The 16,534-nt window shown below is 45.1% G+C and overlaps 1 protein-coding gene across 3 annotated transcripts in view; it reads right to left on the bottom strand.

Moving 5' to 3' along the window:
- Positions 1-413: 413 nt before the first annotated feature.
- The window catches only part of BORCS5 (BLOC-1 related complex subunit 5), a 103,823-nt gene continuing 87,702 nt past the window's right edge, over positions 414-16,534 (bottom strand). For all 3 annotated transcript variants that reach the window (XM_075552055.1, XM_075552054.1, XM_075552053.1), the window contains exon 4: positions 414-1,110. In XM_075552055.1, coding sequence (XP_075408170.1) covers positions 880-1,110 — 231 coding nt within the window. In that variant the 3' untranslated portion in view covers positions 414-879. The remainder of the gene's footprint in view (positions 1,111-16,534) is intronic.

Consider the following 16,534-nt stretch of genomic DNA (forward strand, 5'->3'; position numbering starts at 1 on the left):
AGCCAAGGTGTCTCCCCAGCACGATGGTGCCTGACACATCCGATGGGCTCAAGAAATGCCTGTGGAGGGGCGATCGCTGGGGTCAGCTGTCACCGCTCAAATGTTGCAAGCCTCGACTAGGCGAGCAGAAACAAATGCTGGTTCGAACCTGGCCACAAGGAGGGGTGTCCTGCTGGTCCTGGCAGAGAAAAAGCAAGCCACACCACATTAGTTTCAGGGAAACCAGTTACCACGGGAGATGAGCCAGAGGGGGAAGCGGAGAGGACTCTGTCTCCCGAAGACAGCAATGGAAGGGGCCCGGTCATCTGGCGCCCAATAAGCATACCAGTCAGGAGGAGCCAGGCGAGCCAGACCAGAGGCCCTACTGGGCTGTACCTAGTAGGGTAAGAACAGAAACCACACAGAAACCCAGATTAAATGAGTTCTTTATGTTTCTAACCCTTGGCCTGGAAAGCCTACTCAGTACAATTTCATAAAGGCATCATGTACAGATTTTTCAAATCTCCCTGTCACTCCATCTTTTCACTCAACTAGATCAGATTATTCACTCTCAATTAAAAACAACAAAACAACAACCGACGCAAAATAAAAATAGTTCCCAATGCCGAGTTCTGTAAAGAATCCCTAATAATTGTAATGTTCTGACTTCAGCTATCACTGAGAACCTGTGGTTCAGCTGACAGAAGAAAACCGCATCCTAGAACAATTAGAGACAAGTGAGTTTCAGGCCCAGACGGCTTCACGTTGTTCACTTCAGGGCTCACCAAAGCCTCCAGGCCTGGTCAGACCACAGGACTCAGCTTCCCAATGGCCCAGGGCACTGGCGATGAAGCCAGGCTCTATCCGGGGAGCAGGGCCTGGCAGGGAGGTAGCGGCCCTCTACAGTTTGAGCTCCCGATCGGGCTTCGTGCTGAAGGGCTCGAGCCGCTCATTCTCGGGCAGCATGCTGTTGAGTCTCTCCATCAGGGGCACCGTCTGGTCGATGCCCATCTGTATGCGGCGGAGGATGGCGGACATCTCGTTGACTTTCTGGATCTGCTCTGCATACTTGGCGTACCTTTTCTGGCGCTCCTGCATGAAGCTAAAGAGGGTGTCTACGGACAGATCCATCTGTGGGCGCAAGAAGGGAAATGCGTTACACGGGCCCTCCAAGAAGATGGCGTGCACAGCTGCCTGGCTCCTCTCCAGCCCGTCCCTCTCCTTCCCACATGGCTGCGGTCTGCTGGCCCCTGGGGAGAGCTGCAGCAGAACTGGGTTGGGGAGGGGCTGCCCGGCCAGGGTAAATAATGCCAGCCGAAGTTCACGTCATACTATTGGGCCAACAATTGTCAGTCGCAGTGCTAGGGCTGTTTCGAGCACACGTTCTTCCCTCTGGGCTCCCATGTTGTGGCCCCTTTCTCTGCCCCAAGTTCCTTGGATAAAAATAAGGAAGCTCTAGCTTGTAGGGAATCTGTCTCCACTGCCTCAAGGGTCCCCCACTAGTGCCCTCCCACTTTAGTTCCTTGTCAGACCAGGGGAAGACGTAGGGTGAACAAACCAGGGCTCTCCCATCTCCCACTGCCCTCAGCCTCTCCCCTATGTACGGGCCTGCAGCCTTGGGAGCGACCTTCCCCTAGCCGGCATCCACACCCGCAGCTGCTTCCTGCGAGGTCTGCCCGAGGGGGGAGGGAGACAGCTCCTTCCCCAAAATAACCAGTTCTTTAAAAATATATATATGATTTTTTTTTTTTTTTACTGTTGTGTGGTCCCACCAGAGCGGACAGAGCGGAGGGGAGGTGGGTGTGAGGAAGGTGGCTCGAGTTTGCTGTCTCCATGTGGCTTCTCCCGTTCACTTCTTTGGCGAAGCCTAGAGGAGCCCAAGCAGCTGCTGGCAGGGGTGCACGCCCGGGGAGAAAGCGAGGCGCCAGCTGGGAGGTTCCGAATAAGGCGGCAGCTGTGTACACCTTCAGAGGGCTCTCCGCGACCCCGTGCCACCATTCCACCTTTGAGAGGCTGAGCAGCAAGTTAGGGTGTTCCCAAGGGCAGGGAACTCCAGCTGGCACCTCCTCCAGGGAGGCTGGGGTGATGCGGCCAGATCAGTGCAGAATGTGTCTCCTGTGGGCGGGGCACTCCCGCTCCCCATCCCACCCCACCTCTACCAACGCTGGCCAGACACGGAGGACTCTATGTGACATGGTCTCCAAGGCGCTAACGACCCGGCCTCATGCCCTTGGGAATCAACTCAGCTCCCGCCCCCGGAGTACCGTCCATCTCTGTAAGGGCGTCAATGGCCACGTGGCCCTCCACGTGTCCACACTGCACCAGTCGGGCCTGCACTCACTGCGAGCGTGCTCACAGCACCATGCAGGCTCCCTCCATTACCTTTCGGGGGTCACCTCTGCACTGCCCGAGAAAGAGAGCCACCACTCAGGGGGGATCTGAGGTGGGACAACCCTCAGGGTCTGCAGTCCAGCGCCGTTGAGGGAGAGACGTGCACACTGAAGGCACATGAGATTTTAGATGCTCTGTAGCATGGCAGGAAATACACTGGTTCGCATGACGGGCCAGTTACTGCATTTAAACTTTTTTTTACCTGTTATTTCTGAAAGCAGAGAAGAAAGACTCGTGTGCTACAGGTGAGACTTCAATTCTCAAGGACTACTGTAGTGGTTATTTCTGATGTCCTCACCTTGGCTCTCTTGAGGTGACACTGGCCTGGGGTCCATGAGCCCCAGGTTCAAACTCCCCTGCCTGACAGGCCACTAGCCAGTCGGTGCTGTCTAGTGCAATTCTGAACCAGGACCTTCCCTTTCTGACGATCCAGAACATACTCTTACCCTCCTCGCGGATTTGGAGCCATGGAGAACAAGGAAGTATTTCTAGCAACTGCATTTGTTTTCTAAATGCACTGTGGCATGGCGTAGGTGCTCTTACAGAGTGTTCCATTGCAGTCTGGAAAGACTGACCTTAAAGTCGGGCAACCTGACCCTCTAAGTCGTAGCTACAGGACAGCAAGAAAGCTAGTTCTAATGTATTGGAAACATTTTTTTGCTCGCCGTTCTCATCTATCCACTCATCTATCAATCAAATGGTTAAGGGCTCTGGAGTCTGAATGCCTTGACTTAAATATCATCCTCTATCCTTTATCTATACAGTGTGATCTATGTATGGATAACTAGAAGGATCCATGAAGGCAAGGATTGGGGAATGCGTTCTCGAAACTATACACTGCCAGGGAGTTGATTCCAGCGATCTACAGGCCAGGATAGCGCTGCCCCGTGGGTTTCCAAGACCATAACTCTTGCTGGGAAGGCTTTACATGGCCAGGAGGGCACCCTGCTACCTTGCTTAAGCACTCAGCTGCTAACCCAGGGCTCAAACCCACTAGCAGCTCCACAGGAGAAACCACCAACAGCCTAGGAAACCCTATGGGGAATCTTTGCTGTCCTATAGGATTGCTGGGGTCAGAATCGACTTGATGGTGAACAATGACAATAATAAGTAGGTCCTGAATAAATCTTTTTTAATAAATCAACAAAAAACTTACTGAAGCCCTAGTTTTATCATCAGGCTTCAAAATATAAAAATGCAAGTAATGTTACTCAGAAAAGTTCAGGGGGGGGAAAAAAACATTGAAATGAATCGGTGTGTTAGACTTCTCAATGGCCAGCAAATGCTTGTTGCTTTTCCATGACTCTTGCTTCAGAACCTCTGCCATGCTCTGCCCAGGCACCCAAGGCCCCGTCGGTGGTGTGAGCGTGTGGCAGCGTCCCAGAGCAGCTTCTAGGTCCCCACCTTCCAAATTGGCTGGCGTGTACTCTAGGCTTCTCTTCTTGGTAGCTTCCTCGTCCTGCAACTGCTAGAAAGTGGGTGTAACCAACTTAGACCTTGAGGATAAAGGTCACGTCCTTGGGCTGGTGGAGCAGTCAGCCAGAAGCAGCCTGGAGCGTGAAGGCTTACATGAGTGAGATCAGTACCAGGCCTGGGAAAGAACACTCCATTTCATCTTGTGTCAAAACAGAAACAAGACAAGCCCTTTGCTGCTGAGTCGATTCTGACTCAGAGTGACACCACAGGGCAGAGTAGATGTGCTCAGAGCGTCTGTAATCTTTATGGGAGCAAACTGCCACATCTTGCTCCCAAGGAGGGGCCAGTGGGTTCAAACCACCAACGCTTAGGTTAGCAGTTGAGTGCTTTACTGTCATCCTGTACCAACTGCACTTTGGGGTCTCTGTAACACCTGTTGAACTTATTCTCTACCCTGAAAGAACTCCTTACTTACTAATGCCCGGGCCCACAAACATGCATGTTCACTGTTAATTGGACGTGAGGTCAGGGAAACAAAAAGAGCAGCTAGATATTGAGCCAACAGTTGTTTCACAAAAAGCCTTTGCGGAAAAGCATCCTGTGAGGGTGCGTGATCATTCCAGCTTTCCAAAACCCAAACCAAACTCCCTGCCCTCAAGTGGATGGTGACTCCCAGAGACCCTATAGGCCAGAGCAGAGCTGCCCATGGGTTTTTGAGATTGGAACTCTTTATGGGAGTAAGGCCATATCTTTCTCTTGAGGAATAACTGGTGGTTTTGAACTTCTGACCTTGTGATTAGCAGCCCAGCATGTAAACTGCTGTGCTTTGAGAGTGGTAACAGGCTTGGGAAATGGTAATCCATTTCATCTTGTATAAAAACCCAATATAGAGCTTATGAATGAAGACAATGGATTTAAGAATAAAAAATTAATTTCTTAATATCTTTGTGCCCTTGAACTGGTTATGTAATCTCTTTAAGCTTTGGTTCTCCATTCCTACACAGGAGATAGAGCACCTATTTCATAAGGTTTTGATGTGAAGATGAAAAGCGCTAGACTAAATTCGCAGCTATCTGCCGATTCAACTCATAGTGACTCTACTGGACAGTGTAAATGGCCCCAATGGATTTCTAAGACTATGACTAGTCTTTCTCCTGAGAAGTAGATGGTGATTTTGAACTGCTCATCTTTCAGTTAGCTGCCCAACTGATAACCCAGTATAACCAGGGCTCCTGTGTACCTGGCATTGCCCCCAGGAAAAAAGTAGGAGCTCCCTAAGTGATAAACTACATGTCAATCGAGACAGAAATAGTGTCTTCCACTTGAAGACTGGAACCAAGCCAAGCTCACTATCATCCAGCCAATGCCCACTCACCCCTACCCACCTGTGGGTTTCAGAGACTGCACCTCGTTATGGGAGTGGAAAGCCTTGTCTTTCTCCCTTGGGGGCAGCCAGGTGGAGTCAAACTGTCAACTACGTAGATTTCAGCCTAACATGTAGTCAGTACACCACCAGGGCTCCCAGAAGACTGAAAGTGAGTGAGAAATGCAGCACATTATAGCATGAAAACATGATCTCATGTTGAGCATCCAGACAGACACTGAAAGAGTATCTTTGTCGCCAAAGAAGTGGGGTGGGTAGTAGGGGAGCTTACGGTCAGCGGTCAGGTCTCATCCCTATTACCGTACTCAGTGGTGTAGTGGCTTATGAATTGGGCTGCTACCGACAAGGTCAGCTGTTTGAACCCATCAGTCATTCCAAGGGTGCAGAATGAGGTAATCTGCTCTGTGGAAGATTCGTTTGGAAAAGTTATGGAGTGAGCAGTTGCCATCTGCCCTGTAACGTCACTATGAGTTGGAATCAAGTCAATGACAGTGGGTTCCACTGGGTTGGGTTTGGGTCCTTAAATTTTATACAATTGCTCAGGTAATGATTTACCAGTGGTTTTTAATAAAAAAAAAAACCAACATTTTGCTAACCAGTTTTATGTTTGTTTTTAAATTCTGCAACTGAAAATCTTACAACAGAGTCACATTAATCACTTCAAAGTTCCCCAGCTAAACGTCTCATACCACATAATAACCAATTCATTATTTACCTAGAGGTCCTTCTGGTGTGTGTATGTGTTATCGATATGTACAGGCATGTATGGCCCCACCCTAAGTGGTAAGATAAAAATACATATGGCTGTATCAGTTTACATTCCGCAGAGGGAAGCTGTGGCTACCTCACCATCGTGTTCTCGGCAATCACTAGGAATCCTAGCGGCAGCCCCAGCTCACCTTTGCGCGTTAGCTGGATGCACGGCATGGTTAGCTAGGATCCGAATGAGCAAAACGTTTACTGTGACCATTGTGGACCCCGCCTCTTTTCTGTCAGTGTGTCATACTGTGGTAGCGCGTGTGTGGCTGTGATGCTGGAAGCGCTGTCACTGGTATTTCAAATGCCAGCAGGGTCCCCCACAGGGAATAGGTTTCAGCAGAGCTTCTGGACTAAGAACAGACGATGAAGAAGGCCTTGGCGCTCCATTTCAGAGGACGTCGCTGCTGAAAACCTATGCACAGTGATGAAACATGTCAGCTGCCGCAGGCCTAGTGAATGGATGCAGAGCACTGTTGGCAATAATGCCTCAGGCTGGAAGGCACTCGAAGAGTGACTGAGGAGGAACTGCATTCTCCAAGTAGTCAGTCCATCATGGAGTCATGATCGTGACTGTGGGAGAGGAGCCTCCAGGATGTTCATTTGCTAATGGAGCACAACTCAAGTTTAGAAGAGCTGCGAAAACTTAATCATGGAAATTGGAATGCATGAAATATGAATCTAGGAAAATTGGAGGTCATGTAAAATGAAATTCGAATGCATAAAGATTGATATCCTAGGTGTTCGAGGTCTTGGCTGCCCACTTTGGGGGAAGCAGCTTCTGCAAGCCTTACAATGAGCCAACACTGGCCACACTCTTAACTGCACTTCTACTCCAAGAACCTTGGGCTTCCAACTAGCTGTCCCAGCTTTCATACAGCAGCCACCTCCAGACTTGGTCTTTGACTTATTATTAGCTGTCATTACTCCCTATCTCCGTTTTAGACAATAGAATGCCCCCTCTGTCACCAATTAAAAGTGGCTACATTTTAGCCCACCCTCCATCTTCTACCCTACACCTTTTCTTTTTCTTTTTAAAAAATCATTTTACTGGGAGCTCAAACAGCTCTTATCACAAGGCATACATACATCCATTGTGTCAAGCACAATTGTACATCTGTTGCCATCATCATTTTCTTTCTACTTGAGCTTTTGGTGTCGGTGCCTCATTTCCTCCCACTTTCTCCCCAACCTTCCTTCTCAAACCCTTGATAATTTATAAATTATTATGTTTTCATGTCACTGACCGATGTCTCCCTTCACACGTTTTTCTGCTGTCATCCCCCAGGGAGGAGGTTATATGTAGATCAGTGGTTCTCAACCTTCCTAATGCTACGACCCTTTAATACAGCTGAAGGATATGAACCATTGACCTTTCAGTTAGCAGCCCAATGCTTAATTCACTGTACTACCAGAGGTCCTTTGGGGTATGCTAGACTACATACCTCGCAGGGTCAGCTCTGTGTTACCTGACTTCCTGGCGCTCATCCTGACCATTCTTCCCTCAGGAGATTTAGGGGTTTCCTGGGGGAACTGTCTCTCTGTGGGTGTCCTGTAAAATGGACAAGCACCAGATGTTTTCATTGATTACACGACAGACTCAATGGCACCGAGCATCACAGGCGAGGCATTTTGAAGTAATCTTGCTTAAGAAGACAACAGCTTACAAATGGCAGTTTATCAATATAAATTCTTGTCAGTTATTTTCATGTACATACCTTTGGTCTACAAAGAAAAACCTCTCTCTAGTAAATCTCAAAACAGGACATCCATACCAGTGAGACGCTCTCCTTTGGTAACCTCCAAGCCAAACTCACTGTCAGCGAGTCGATTCTGACTGATAGCGACCCGGTCGATAGGGCAGGGTAAAACTGTCTGTGGGTTTCAGAGACTGTAACTCTTTATGGGAGTAGAAAGCTTTGCCTTTCTCCCTTGGAGTGCCTAGTGATTTTGAACTGCTGGCCTTGAAGCGAGGAACCCAACATACAACCACAATAACATTTATGTCCATCATATTAGGAAGCTTAGATGACAACCAAATTCACTACCAAGAGGATGTCTTGGTCGGTAGAATTCCTTAGTTAATTAGTATAATAATATAAGGGTTATACATCATATCTACTGTGTATATGTTAAACATCAGATATTGCCTTATGTACTTTACATGTCATCTTTATTCCTCACAAAAATCCTATAAAGGAATATATTATCATTCTCATTCTAGAGATGCGGAATTGGGGATCACAAATCATGCCCGGGATCACACCACTGCAACAAGAAGCCAGCAGTCCAGCCTGTGTCTGCTGGACTCCAAACTGAAGCCGCAGCCTAAGCTTTAGGGTATCTTTGGTACTAAAAACCAAATCAAACTCATTGCCACCAAGTCGATGTCAACTCATAGCAACCCTATAGGACAGGGTAGAACTGCTTCTGTGAGTTTGAGACTGTAACTCTTTACAGGAGTAGAAAGCCCTGTCTTTCTCCCACCGAGTGGCTGGTGGTTTCAAAATGGGACCTTGCACTCATCAGCCCGACTTTTAACCACTATACCACCAAAACAAACCCAACTCACTGCCATTGACTCATAGAGACCCTATATAACAGGGCCCTATAATCCCCCTGTGAGTTTCTTTGACTGTAACTGTTCACAGGAGTAGAAAACCCCTGTCTACCTAAATTCAAGTGTCAATTCATTGCCAGGAAATACATGCCATGTGGAGCAATGTGCTCAGTAGCCTTTTGAAATCCTTAACTGATGGATTTAGACGATAACGTATAGTTTGCAAAAGGAGTAGAACACTTATGTTTCTGATTTAACCGGCAATATTTATTTTGTCAATAAGAAAAATAACAACAAATTACCAGACATAACATGAACATTTACAAAACAAAAGCTGAGCGGAGCCTGAAAGGAGTAAACTATTTGCTAGCAAGTAAACGTGACCGACATTTTCCCTGGCAAAGGCTGTGGGTACACTTTGTACTCTTGATAGTTCACGTGAACAAACTGTTTCACAATCCTTGACCTCATCAGGGGGTTAGAACATAGAATTTTTTACTGAAGGGGGCCTGGGGGTTTCTTCCATCACTCTCTCTTCATCGTACAGATGAAGACTGGCCCGGAAGAGCTCGGCAGTCAGCCCAGGCTCACATAACTGGTACCGAATAGGCCCTGAACAAACAGGTTCTGAATCAAGACCGCCTGAGTCCCATGCCCACCCTACCACGGTATTGTCTGCTGTCTACTATAATGCTTTCCTACTGGTGACATTTCCATAGTTAGCTCTACCTCTTTCAACACATTTTAATTGTGTGACAACTGCAATAGAACACACAGTGTTTCCAGACACAATTTTGGTTCATCAGGAAAGAAAAACCTTTTTGCTTCTTGATGCTGTCAAAACCAAGTGACAGAATCAAATCAAGTGAGCACTCCCATATCCATGAAGAATAGGAACCTGCTCAGGTGCGCCTAGGTCTACAATGAGAAGGCTTTCAATCAAAAGTGTGTGGCCTTTTGACTTCCTGCTGGGCTATTGTGAGCTTCTCCAGCTCCACATCAGCCTGCCATTTCCTGTTGGGCAATGACAAACAATGGACAGACTGTGGTTGGTGTTTTCATTAATTACAGGGCAGGCTGAATGGCAACCATTACCACACACTGGACATTTGGAAGTGACTCTGCTTCCTTTGTTCACGCAATGTATGGGAATGCCTCAGTAAAGAAACCAGTGTTATTGGGGCCACTGAAAGAATTAAGAGCTATTAGGGCCTCAAGAGTTTGAATTGCATCCTTTTGTTTTTATGACTTGCCCACTCCCCGCTTAAGCATAGGCCTATGAGAAAAGGTAGGAGAGAAATCCCCAAAGCTTTAAACAGTTCCAAAAACCTGAATATGCTAACCCCCCTCCAACTCTACTCCCCTAATCACCCCCCAAAGTCACTGCCCTCATAGTCCATTCAAACTCAGTAAGACAGAGTGGAACTGCCCAGAGGGGTTCTGAGACTGTGATCTTGATAGATAGAAGCAGAGGGTTGCCGCTTTCTCTGGAGACTGGTGAGCTTGAACTCTAACTTCTGTACCATCTTATTAAGTGCCATGGAGTCAGCTTCTACCTCTAGTGCCCGTATGCACAAGAGAAGGAAAACACTGCACAGTCCTGTGCCATCCTCACAATTGTTCCTATGCCTACACCCACTGATGTAGCCACTATCAATCCATCTCATTAAGGGCCCTCCTCTCTTTCGCTGCCCCTCCACTTTACCAAACATGAGGTCCTTTTCCAGGGACTGGTCTCTCCTGACAATGTCCACAGTATGTAAGAGGAAATCTTGCCATCCTTGCCTTTAAGGAGCATTTTGGCCGTACTTCTCCCAATACGGATCTGTGTGTCCTTTTAGCAGTCCGTGGTACTTTCAATATTCTTCTCCAGCACCACAACTGAAATGCATCTATTGTTCTACAGTCTTACTTAGTCAGTGTCCAACTTTCAAATGCATATGATGCAATGGAGAATAAATACCATGGCTTGAGGTCAGGCATATCTTAGTCCTCAAAGTAAGGCCTTGCTCTTCAATATTCTAAAGAGGTCTTGGCCAGCAGATTGACCTAGTGCAATACACCTTTTGATCTCTTGGCTGCTGCTTCCATAAGCAGTGATGGTGGATCCAACCAAGACAAAATCCTTTACAACTTCAACCTTATCTCCACTGACCATGATGTTACCTATTGGTCCAGTTGGGACGATTATGGCCTTCCTTACATTGAGTTGTAATCCTTACTGGAGACTACAAACCTTGATCTTCATCAGCAAGTACTTCAATTTCTCCTCACTTCCAGCAAGCAAGGTTGTGTCATCTGCATATCGCAGGTTGTTAATAAGCCTTTCTCCAATCCTGATGCCACATTCTCCGTCATATAATCCGGTTTCTCTGATGGTTTGCTCAGCATGTAGACGGAACAAGTATGGTGAGAGGATACCACCTTTCTTGATTTTAAACTACACAGTAGTCCCTTGTTCTGTTCGTACAACTGCCTCTTGGTCCAAGTTCCTCATGAGCATAATGAAGTGTTCTGGAATTGCTATTCTTCTGAATGTTACCCACAGTTTTTAATTATAATCGAATAATTGAATAACTTTGCACAGTCAATGAAACACAAGTAGACATCTTTCTGACATTCTCTTCTTTGAGTCAAGATCCATCTGACATCAGCAATGATCTCTTTTATTCCATGTCCTCTTTTGAATATAGCCTGAAGTTCTGGCAGTTCCCTGTCAATGTCTTACTTTAACTGGTGTTGGATGATCTTAAGCAAGATGCGTGCGCTCTCAATGATAACATTCTATAGTCTGAGAATTCTATTGGGTCACCTTTCTTTGGAATGGGCACAAATATGGATCTCTTCCAGTCAGTTGGCCAACTAGCTGTCTTCCATACTTCCATACAAGTGAGTGGGTGCTTCCAGTGTTTCTTCAGCTTGCTGAAACATTTCAATTGGTATTCCTCAATGCATGGAGCCTTTGTTTTTGGTTAATGCATTCAGTGCCATTTGAACTTCTTCCTTCAGAACCACTGGCTCATATATGCTACCTCATTAAATGGTGGGATGTTGAATAGTTCTTTTTGGTACAGTGACTATGTATTCTTTCCATCTTGATGCTACCTGCATCAGTCAATTTGTCTGCCCATAGTATTTTTCAAGATTGCAACTCAGGGAAGGCTCAATTTTAAAAATTCTTTTTGTATGAGTTCTTTCTGTTTCAGTTATGCTGAGTGTGTTCTTCCATTTTGGTTTTCTAGTTCTAGGTCTTGGCACATTTCATTATAATATTTGGCTTTGTCTTCTCCAGTGCCCTTTGAAAATTTCTGTTCAGCTCCTGACTTCATCATTTCTTCCATTTGATCTCTTCTTTATTTCCTGTCTTCTTTTTTTTAAGGGGCTCATACAACTCTTATCACAATCCATACATATCCATACATCAATTGTATAAAGCACATCTGTACATTCTTTGCCCTAATCATTTTCTTTTTTTTCTCCTCTTTTCTTTTTTTACATTTTATTAGGGGCTTATTTCCTGTCTTCTAATGACCTTTTGTTTTCTTCATGAATGATGGTCTTGATGTTCTCCTACAGCTCATCAGGTCTGCCGTTAGTGTTCAATATGTCAAATCTGTTCATGACATGTTCTCAAAATTCAGGTAGGAAAGACTCAAGGTGATATTTTGGTTCTCAGAGTTTGTTTTAATTTTCTTCAGCTTTATGCTGACCTTAGATATAAGCAATTGATAGGCTGTTCCACAGTCAGCACCTGGTCTGGTTTTAGCTGCTGATATTGAGCTTCTCCAGTGTGTCTTCTTACAGATGTAGTCAATTTCTCAATTTGATTTTTGTGTATTCCATCGCGAGTAGCCCACGCTTACAGTTGTCTTTTGTGTTGTTGAAAGAAGGTATTCACAAAAAAGAAAAAAGGTATTCACTATGACCAAGTTGTTGGTTTTGCAAAATTCTATCCAATAATTTCCATCTTCATTTCTATCACCAAGCCCATATTTTCCAACTACTGTTCCTTCCTTTGTTTCCAATTTTTACACTCCAATCACCAATAATTATCAATGTGTCTTGATTGCATATTTGATTAATATCCAACTGAAGTAGTTGGTAGAATTTTTAAATTTCCCCATCAATAGCTTTTGTGGTTGGCACATAAATTTGAATAATAGTTGTATTGATTGGATATCCTTAAATGTGGATAGATACAAGGGGATTACCCTGCCCCACCCCACCCCCACCCCAAATGGAGAAAGCTCTGTAAGGTGGCGCTTTCATAGTACGTATTTTTTCCTGCTAGGCAAGCACCAAGCAACTTGCTCTTTGTTAGTGCACCCAGTGGTGTCACCTGGGAAGGTTCTCACTGGTCACAGTGAGTTTTTTCATAAAAGCAGTTTTGCTAGAACCTCATTTTTTTGTGATGACTGATTTAAGAGAACAGCGCATGGCTGTGAAATTTTGTTTCCTGCTCAGAAAAAATGCCACAGAAACTGCTGGGATGTTGAACACAACTTAGAAGGACAGTGGGAAAAACTCAAGTATAGGAGTGGATTTCTTATTTCAAAAAAGGTGATATCAAACCTTGTTCTCGACATCTGTCAACTTCCCAAACAGATGAAAATGTCAACTACTCATAGTGCATTTAGAGTCTGTTCCACCAGGTCAGACTTTAAGGTTCTGAAAAGATTGCATAACAGTGTGACAAAAAAAAAAGGCCTGATTTGTGGCAGACAAGGGACTGATTTTGCCACGAAGCCAAGCACCTGCTTACGCAGCCATCTCAGTGTGCCAGTTTTTGGCAAAAAAAAAACACCTCAGCATGCCTCTCTTGCCCCACACACCTTACCTGACCTCGCTCTGTGCAATTTCTTTGTGCTTTTACAAATGAAGACGGACATGAAAGAACAGTGAATTGATGCCATAGAAGAGGTGAAGAAAAAAATGATGGAGGTGCTGTCACCTATCCAAACAGATGATTGTGAAAAATGTTTTCAAGAATGGAATTGCAGATTTGACAAATGTATTAAGTATAATGGAGAGAGTACATTGAAAGTGATAAGGCTGTTTTATTTTTTTTAATCAACATAAATATACGTAGCTTTGGGAAAAAATTCTGGTTATTTTGGTACTCCTCGTATAATCCTATCACAGCATTGAACTTCATGATGGATTTAGCAAGAGCCTTTCTTTTTTTTTAAAACAATTTTACTGGGGACTCTCACGTTCTTATAACATTCCATACATCAATTATATCAAGCATATGTGTACATATGTTACCCAAATCATTTTCTTTTCTTTATTCTTTTCTAAAAATTTAAATTATTTTATTGGGAGGTTGTACAGCTCTAATCACAACCCATACATAAATCCACTGTCTCAAGCACATTTTGTACATATGTTGCCATCATCATTTAAAAAAAAAATCTTTCTACTTGAGCCCTTGGTTTCAGCTCATTTCCCCCATCCCCCATTCTCCCACCCTCATGAACCCTTGATAATTTTTTTTTCACGTGTTACACCAACCACTGTCTTCCTTCACCCACCTTTCTGCTGTCTGTCCCCCAGGGAGGAGGTTATATGTAGATCATTGTGATCAGTTACTCCCTTCTCTTCCACCTTTCCTTTACCCTCCTGGTATCGCAACTCTCATTATTGTTCCTGAGAGGTTTATCTGTCCTGGATTACCTGTTTCCAGTGTACAATCTTGGGTCTAGCCAGATGTGTAAGGTAGAATTGAGGTCATGATAGTGTGGGGGGAGATGCATTAATTACAGAACTGGAGGAAAGTTGTATGTTCCATTGGTGCTATACTGCACCCTGACTGGCTCGTCACCACCATCATTTTCTAAACATTTAATTTCTATTTGAGCTTTTGGTATCAGCTCCTCTTCCCCACCACCTCCCTTCCCCTCTCCCACCCTGTGACTCCTTGATAAGTTTTAAATTATTATTGTTTTCATATCTTACACCGACCGCTGCCTCCTTTCACCCACTTTGTTCATCCCCCTGGCATAGTAAATCATATGATTTTTCTGATTCAAAATGGCCAATACCTGTCCTTTTAGTTCACTAATGCCTAGGATATTGATCTTTATGCATCCCATTTCATTTTTGATAACTTTTAATTTTCCTAAATTCATATTTCACCTATTCCAAGTTCTGATCAGGTCTGTACCAGCAGGACTCCTTAAAAACGGTGAAGTCAGGCGATTATCCTTCCTCATCCAGACTTTATCCCCTCAAGGCTAGAAAGTGGCATTGAAAGTCAGCAGATAGGAAAAATCCTAATTGCTCTTTCTCCTCTAGGAGACCTTTCTCCAGTCCCTCTGAAGGGTACCAGTTTAGAGTACACCAACATCTTAGAAGATCTTTTGCCTCCTTGAGATGCCCCTGGTCTGTAGCAGCCCAGCACTCAACTGTACTGATGGAGATATGTCCTCTCGCAGGCACCCAGAGCAGCAGTGGAAGTCTGTAAAACCCCTCCCACTCCTCTTGCTCTGACTTCGCAGTCCGGGCTCTTTGCTTAAGATACTTGCTACACAGCAGTCAAAAAACTCATCAGAAGCATAGAACAGCTAGTTGTCCCAGCAGTAGGCAGAGCTGTTAAAGATGTAAATGTGGAGCTTCGGCGTGAGTTAGTTTTTAAGCGAGACTACATCCTACAGAGATTGCTTTTGAAATGTAGAATTACACTAATGAAGCTACCAAAGGGATATTCTAAAGGGCCAGGAAAAGTATGTGGACTCAGTCCGAGGAAAGGAGCTGGGGAGTGGAAAGCCTTTGCTTAAAGACTTGCAGGGAAGCTCTAGACTCATTTAAAAAGGGGTACCCTTAAACAAATGACCTTGCAGGTACCCTATCTGTCAGCTGTCAATGATGGTCTATGTAAAAATCCTTATTTTAGAACTGGCACGTGGTGAACATTTTTTTTAAAAGACAGCTAAATTTCTGATACTGCTACATTAGAAGTGGAGTTAGAGCAGCCAAATCAGTCAATGGAGTGAGTGGATGGTGAAGAAAATCAGGGAGCCAAGCCAGTGGGCTACGACTGAAAGGAACTACAAGTGGGGCCTAAGTGACATGCTGAGTAAGTTGAAGCCTGAACTAAAGTTAGAAACATGTGACACTGTATTCATCATGTGCTTTAAAATTCCTTTATTTCTCACCCAACTATCCATGATCAAAACTTTTTTTTGACTCAAAGTACAGAACAGTCTCCAAAGGAGTGTGTGAGTACTACATAACAGCCAAATCCCTCCACCCTTGGCAAAGGAAATAGCCATAGATACTGCAGGAGCGGTGAATTAGTCAGTGTGGCTCTTCTAGACAGTCTCTAAATCTCACCAAACTACCCTTCCATGGTTGGGTCTGGTAAGAAGGTGGGAGAAGATACTGATAGGATTCACCAGTGAGTAACTGTGGGCTGGATTCCCTTAAGTGGCATCCTGCTGAGAAGCAGGAAGAGGGATTTCATAACCACAAGCGCCAGGAGTGGAGCTGTGTTCTGGACTCGAGATCCCTGTGCAGTGAACCTCCTGGATCCAGATGGCAGATATGGCATCAGAGGGGCAGCAGCAGAACCAAGAGCCAGAGCATAGACTTCCCCAGCAGAGGGATGGACTTCCCAAGCCACAGAGGAAGTAAAGCTAAGTGCTTTTGTGCCGGAGGCGGGCTTGTGGAGTGGAGAGCCTCTGGGCACTTAATTGGGGGAGCGACACTTGCTGACTCACGGAAGTAGAGCTGAGTGCCTTTGAACTAAGACTTATGGGAGTGGGGGTGCCTCTGGGCACTTAATTCAGGGAGCTGGGTTTACTGACCCATGGAGCTTAAACTGAATGGTTTTAAGTTGAGGGTTATAGTAGAGTTGAGGCTTATAGTAGAGTAATATGTCCCTTGGGCATTTATTAGCATAACTGAAACATTATAACATGTCCTGGTAAAGAACTACCCTGAGCATTTCTCACTGCCATTACAATTTGTTTACTCCTTTAAGAAACCCATTCTTCATAAATTGTGCTTGTGAGTTCTTTGTAGCCATTACAATGGATATTAGAACC

The sequence above is a fragment of the Tenrec ecaudatus genome, chromosome 6 (assembly GCF_050624435.1).
Source record: "Tenrec ecaudatus isolate mTenEca1 chromosome 6, mTenEca1.hap1, whole genome shotgun sequence".
NCBI classification, from domain to species: Eukaryota; Metazoa; Chordata; class Mammalia; order Afrosoricida; family Tenrecidae; genus Tenrec; species Tenrec ecaudatus.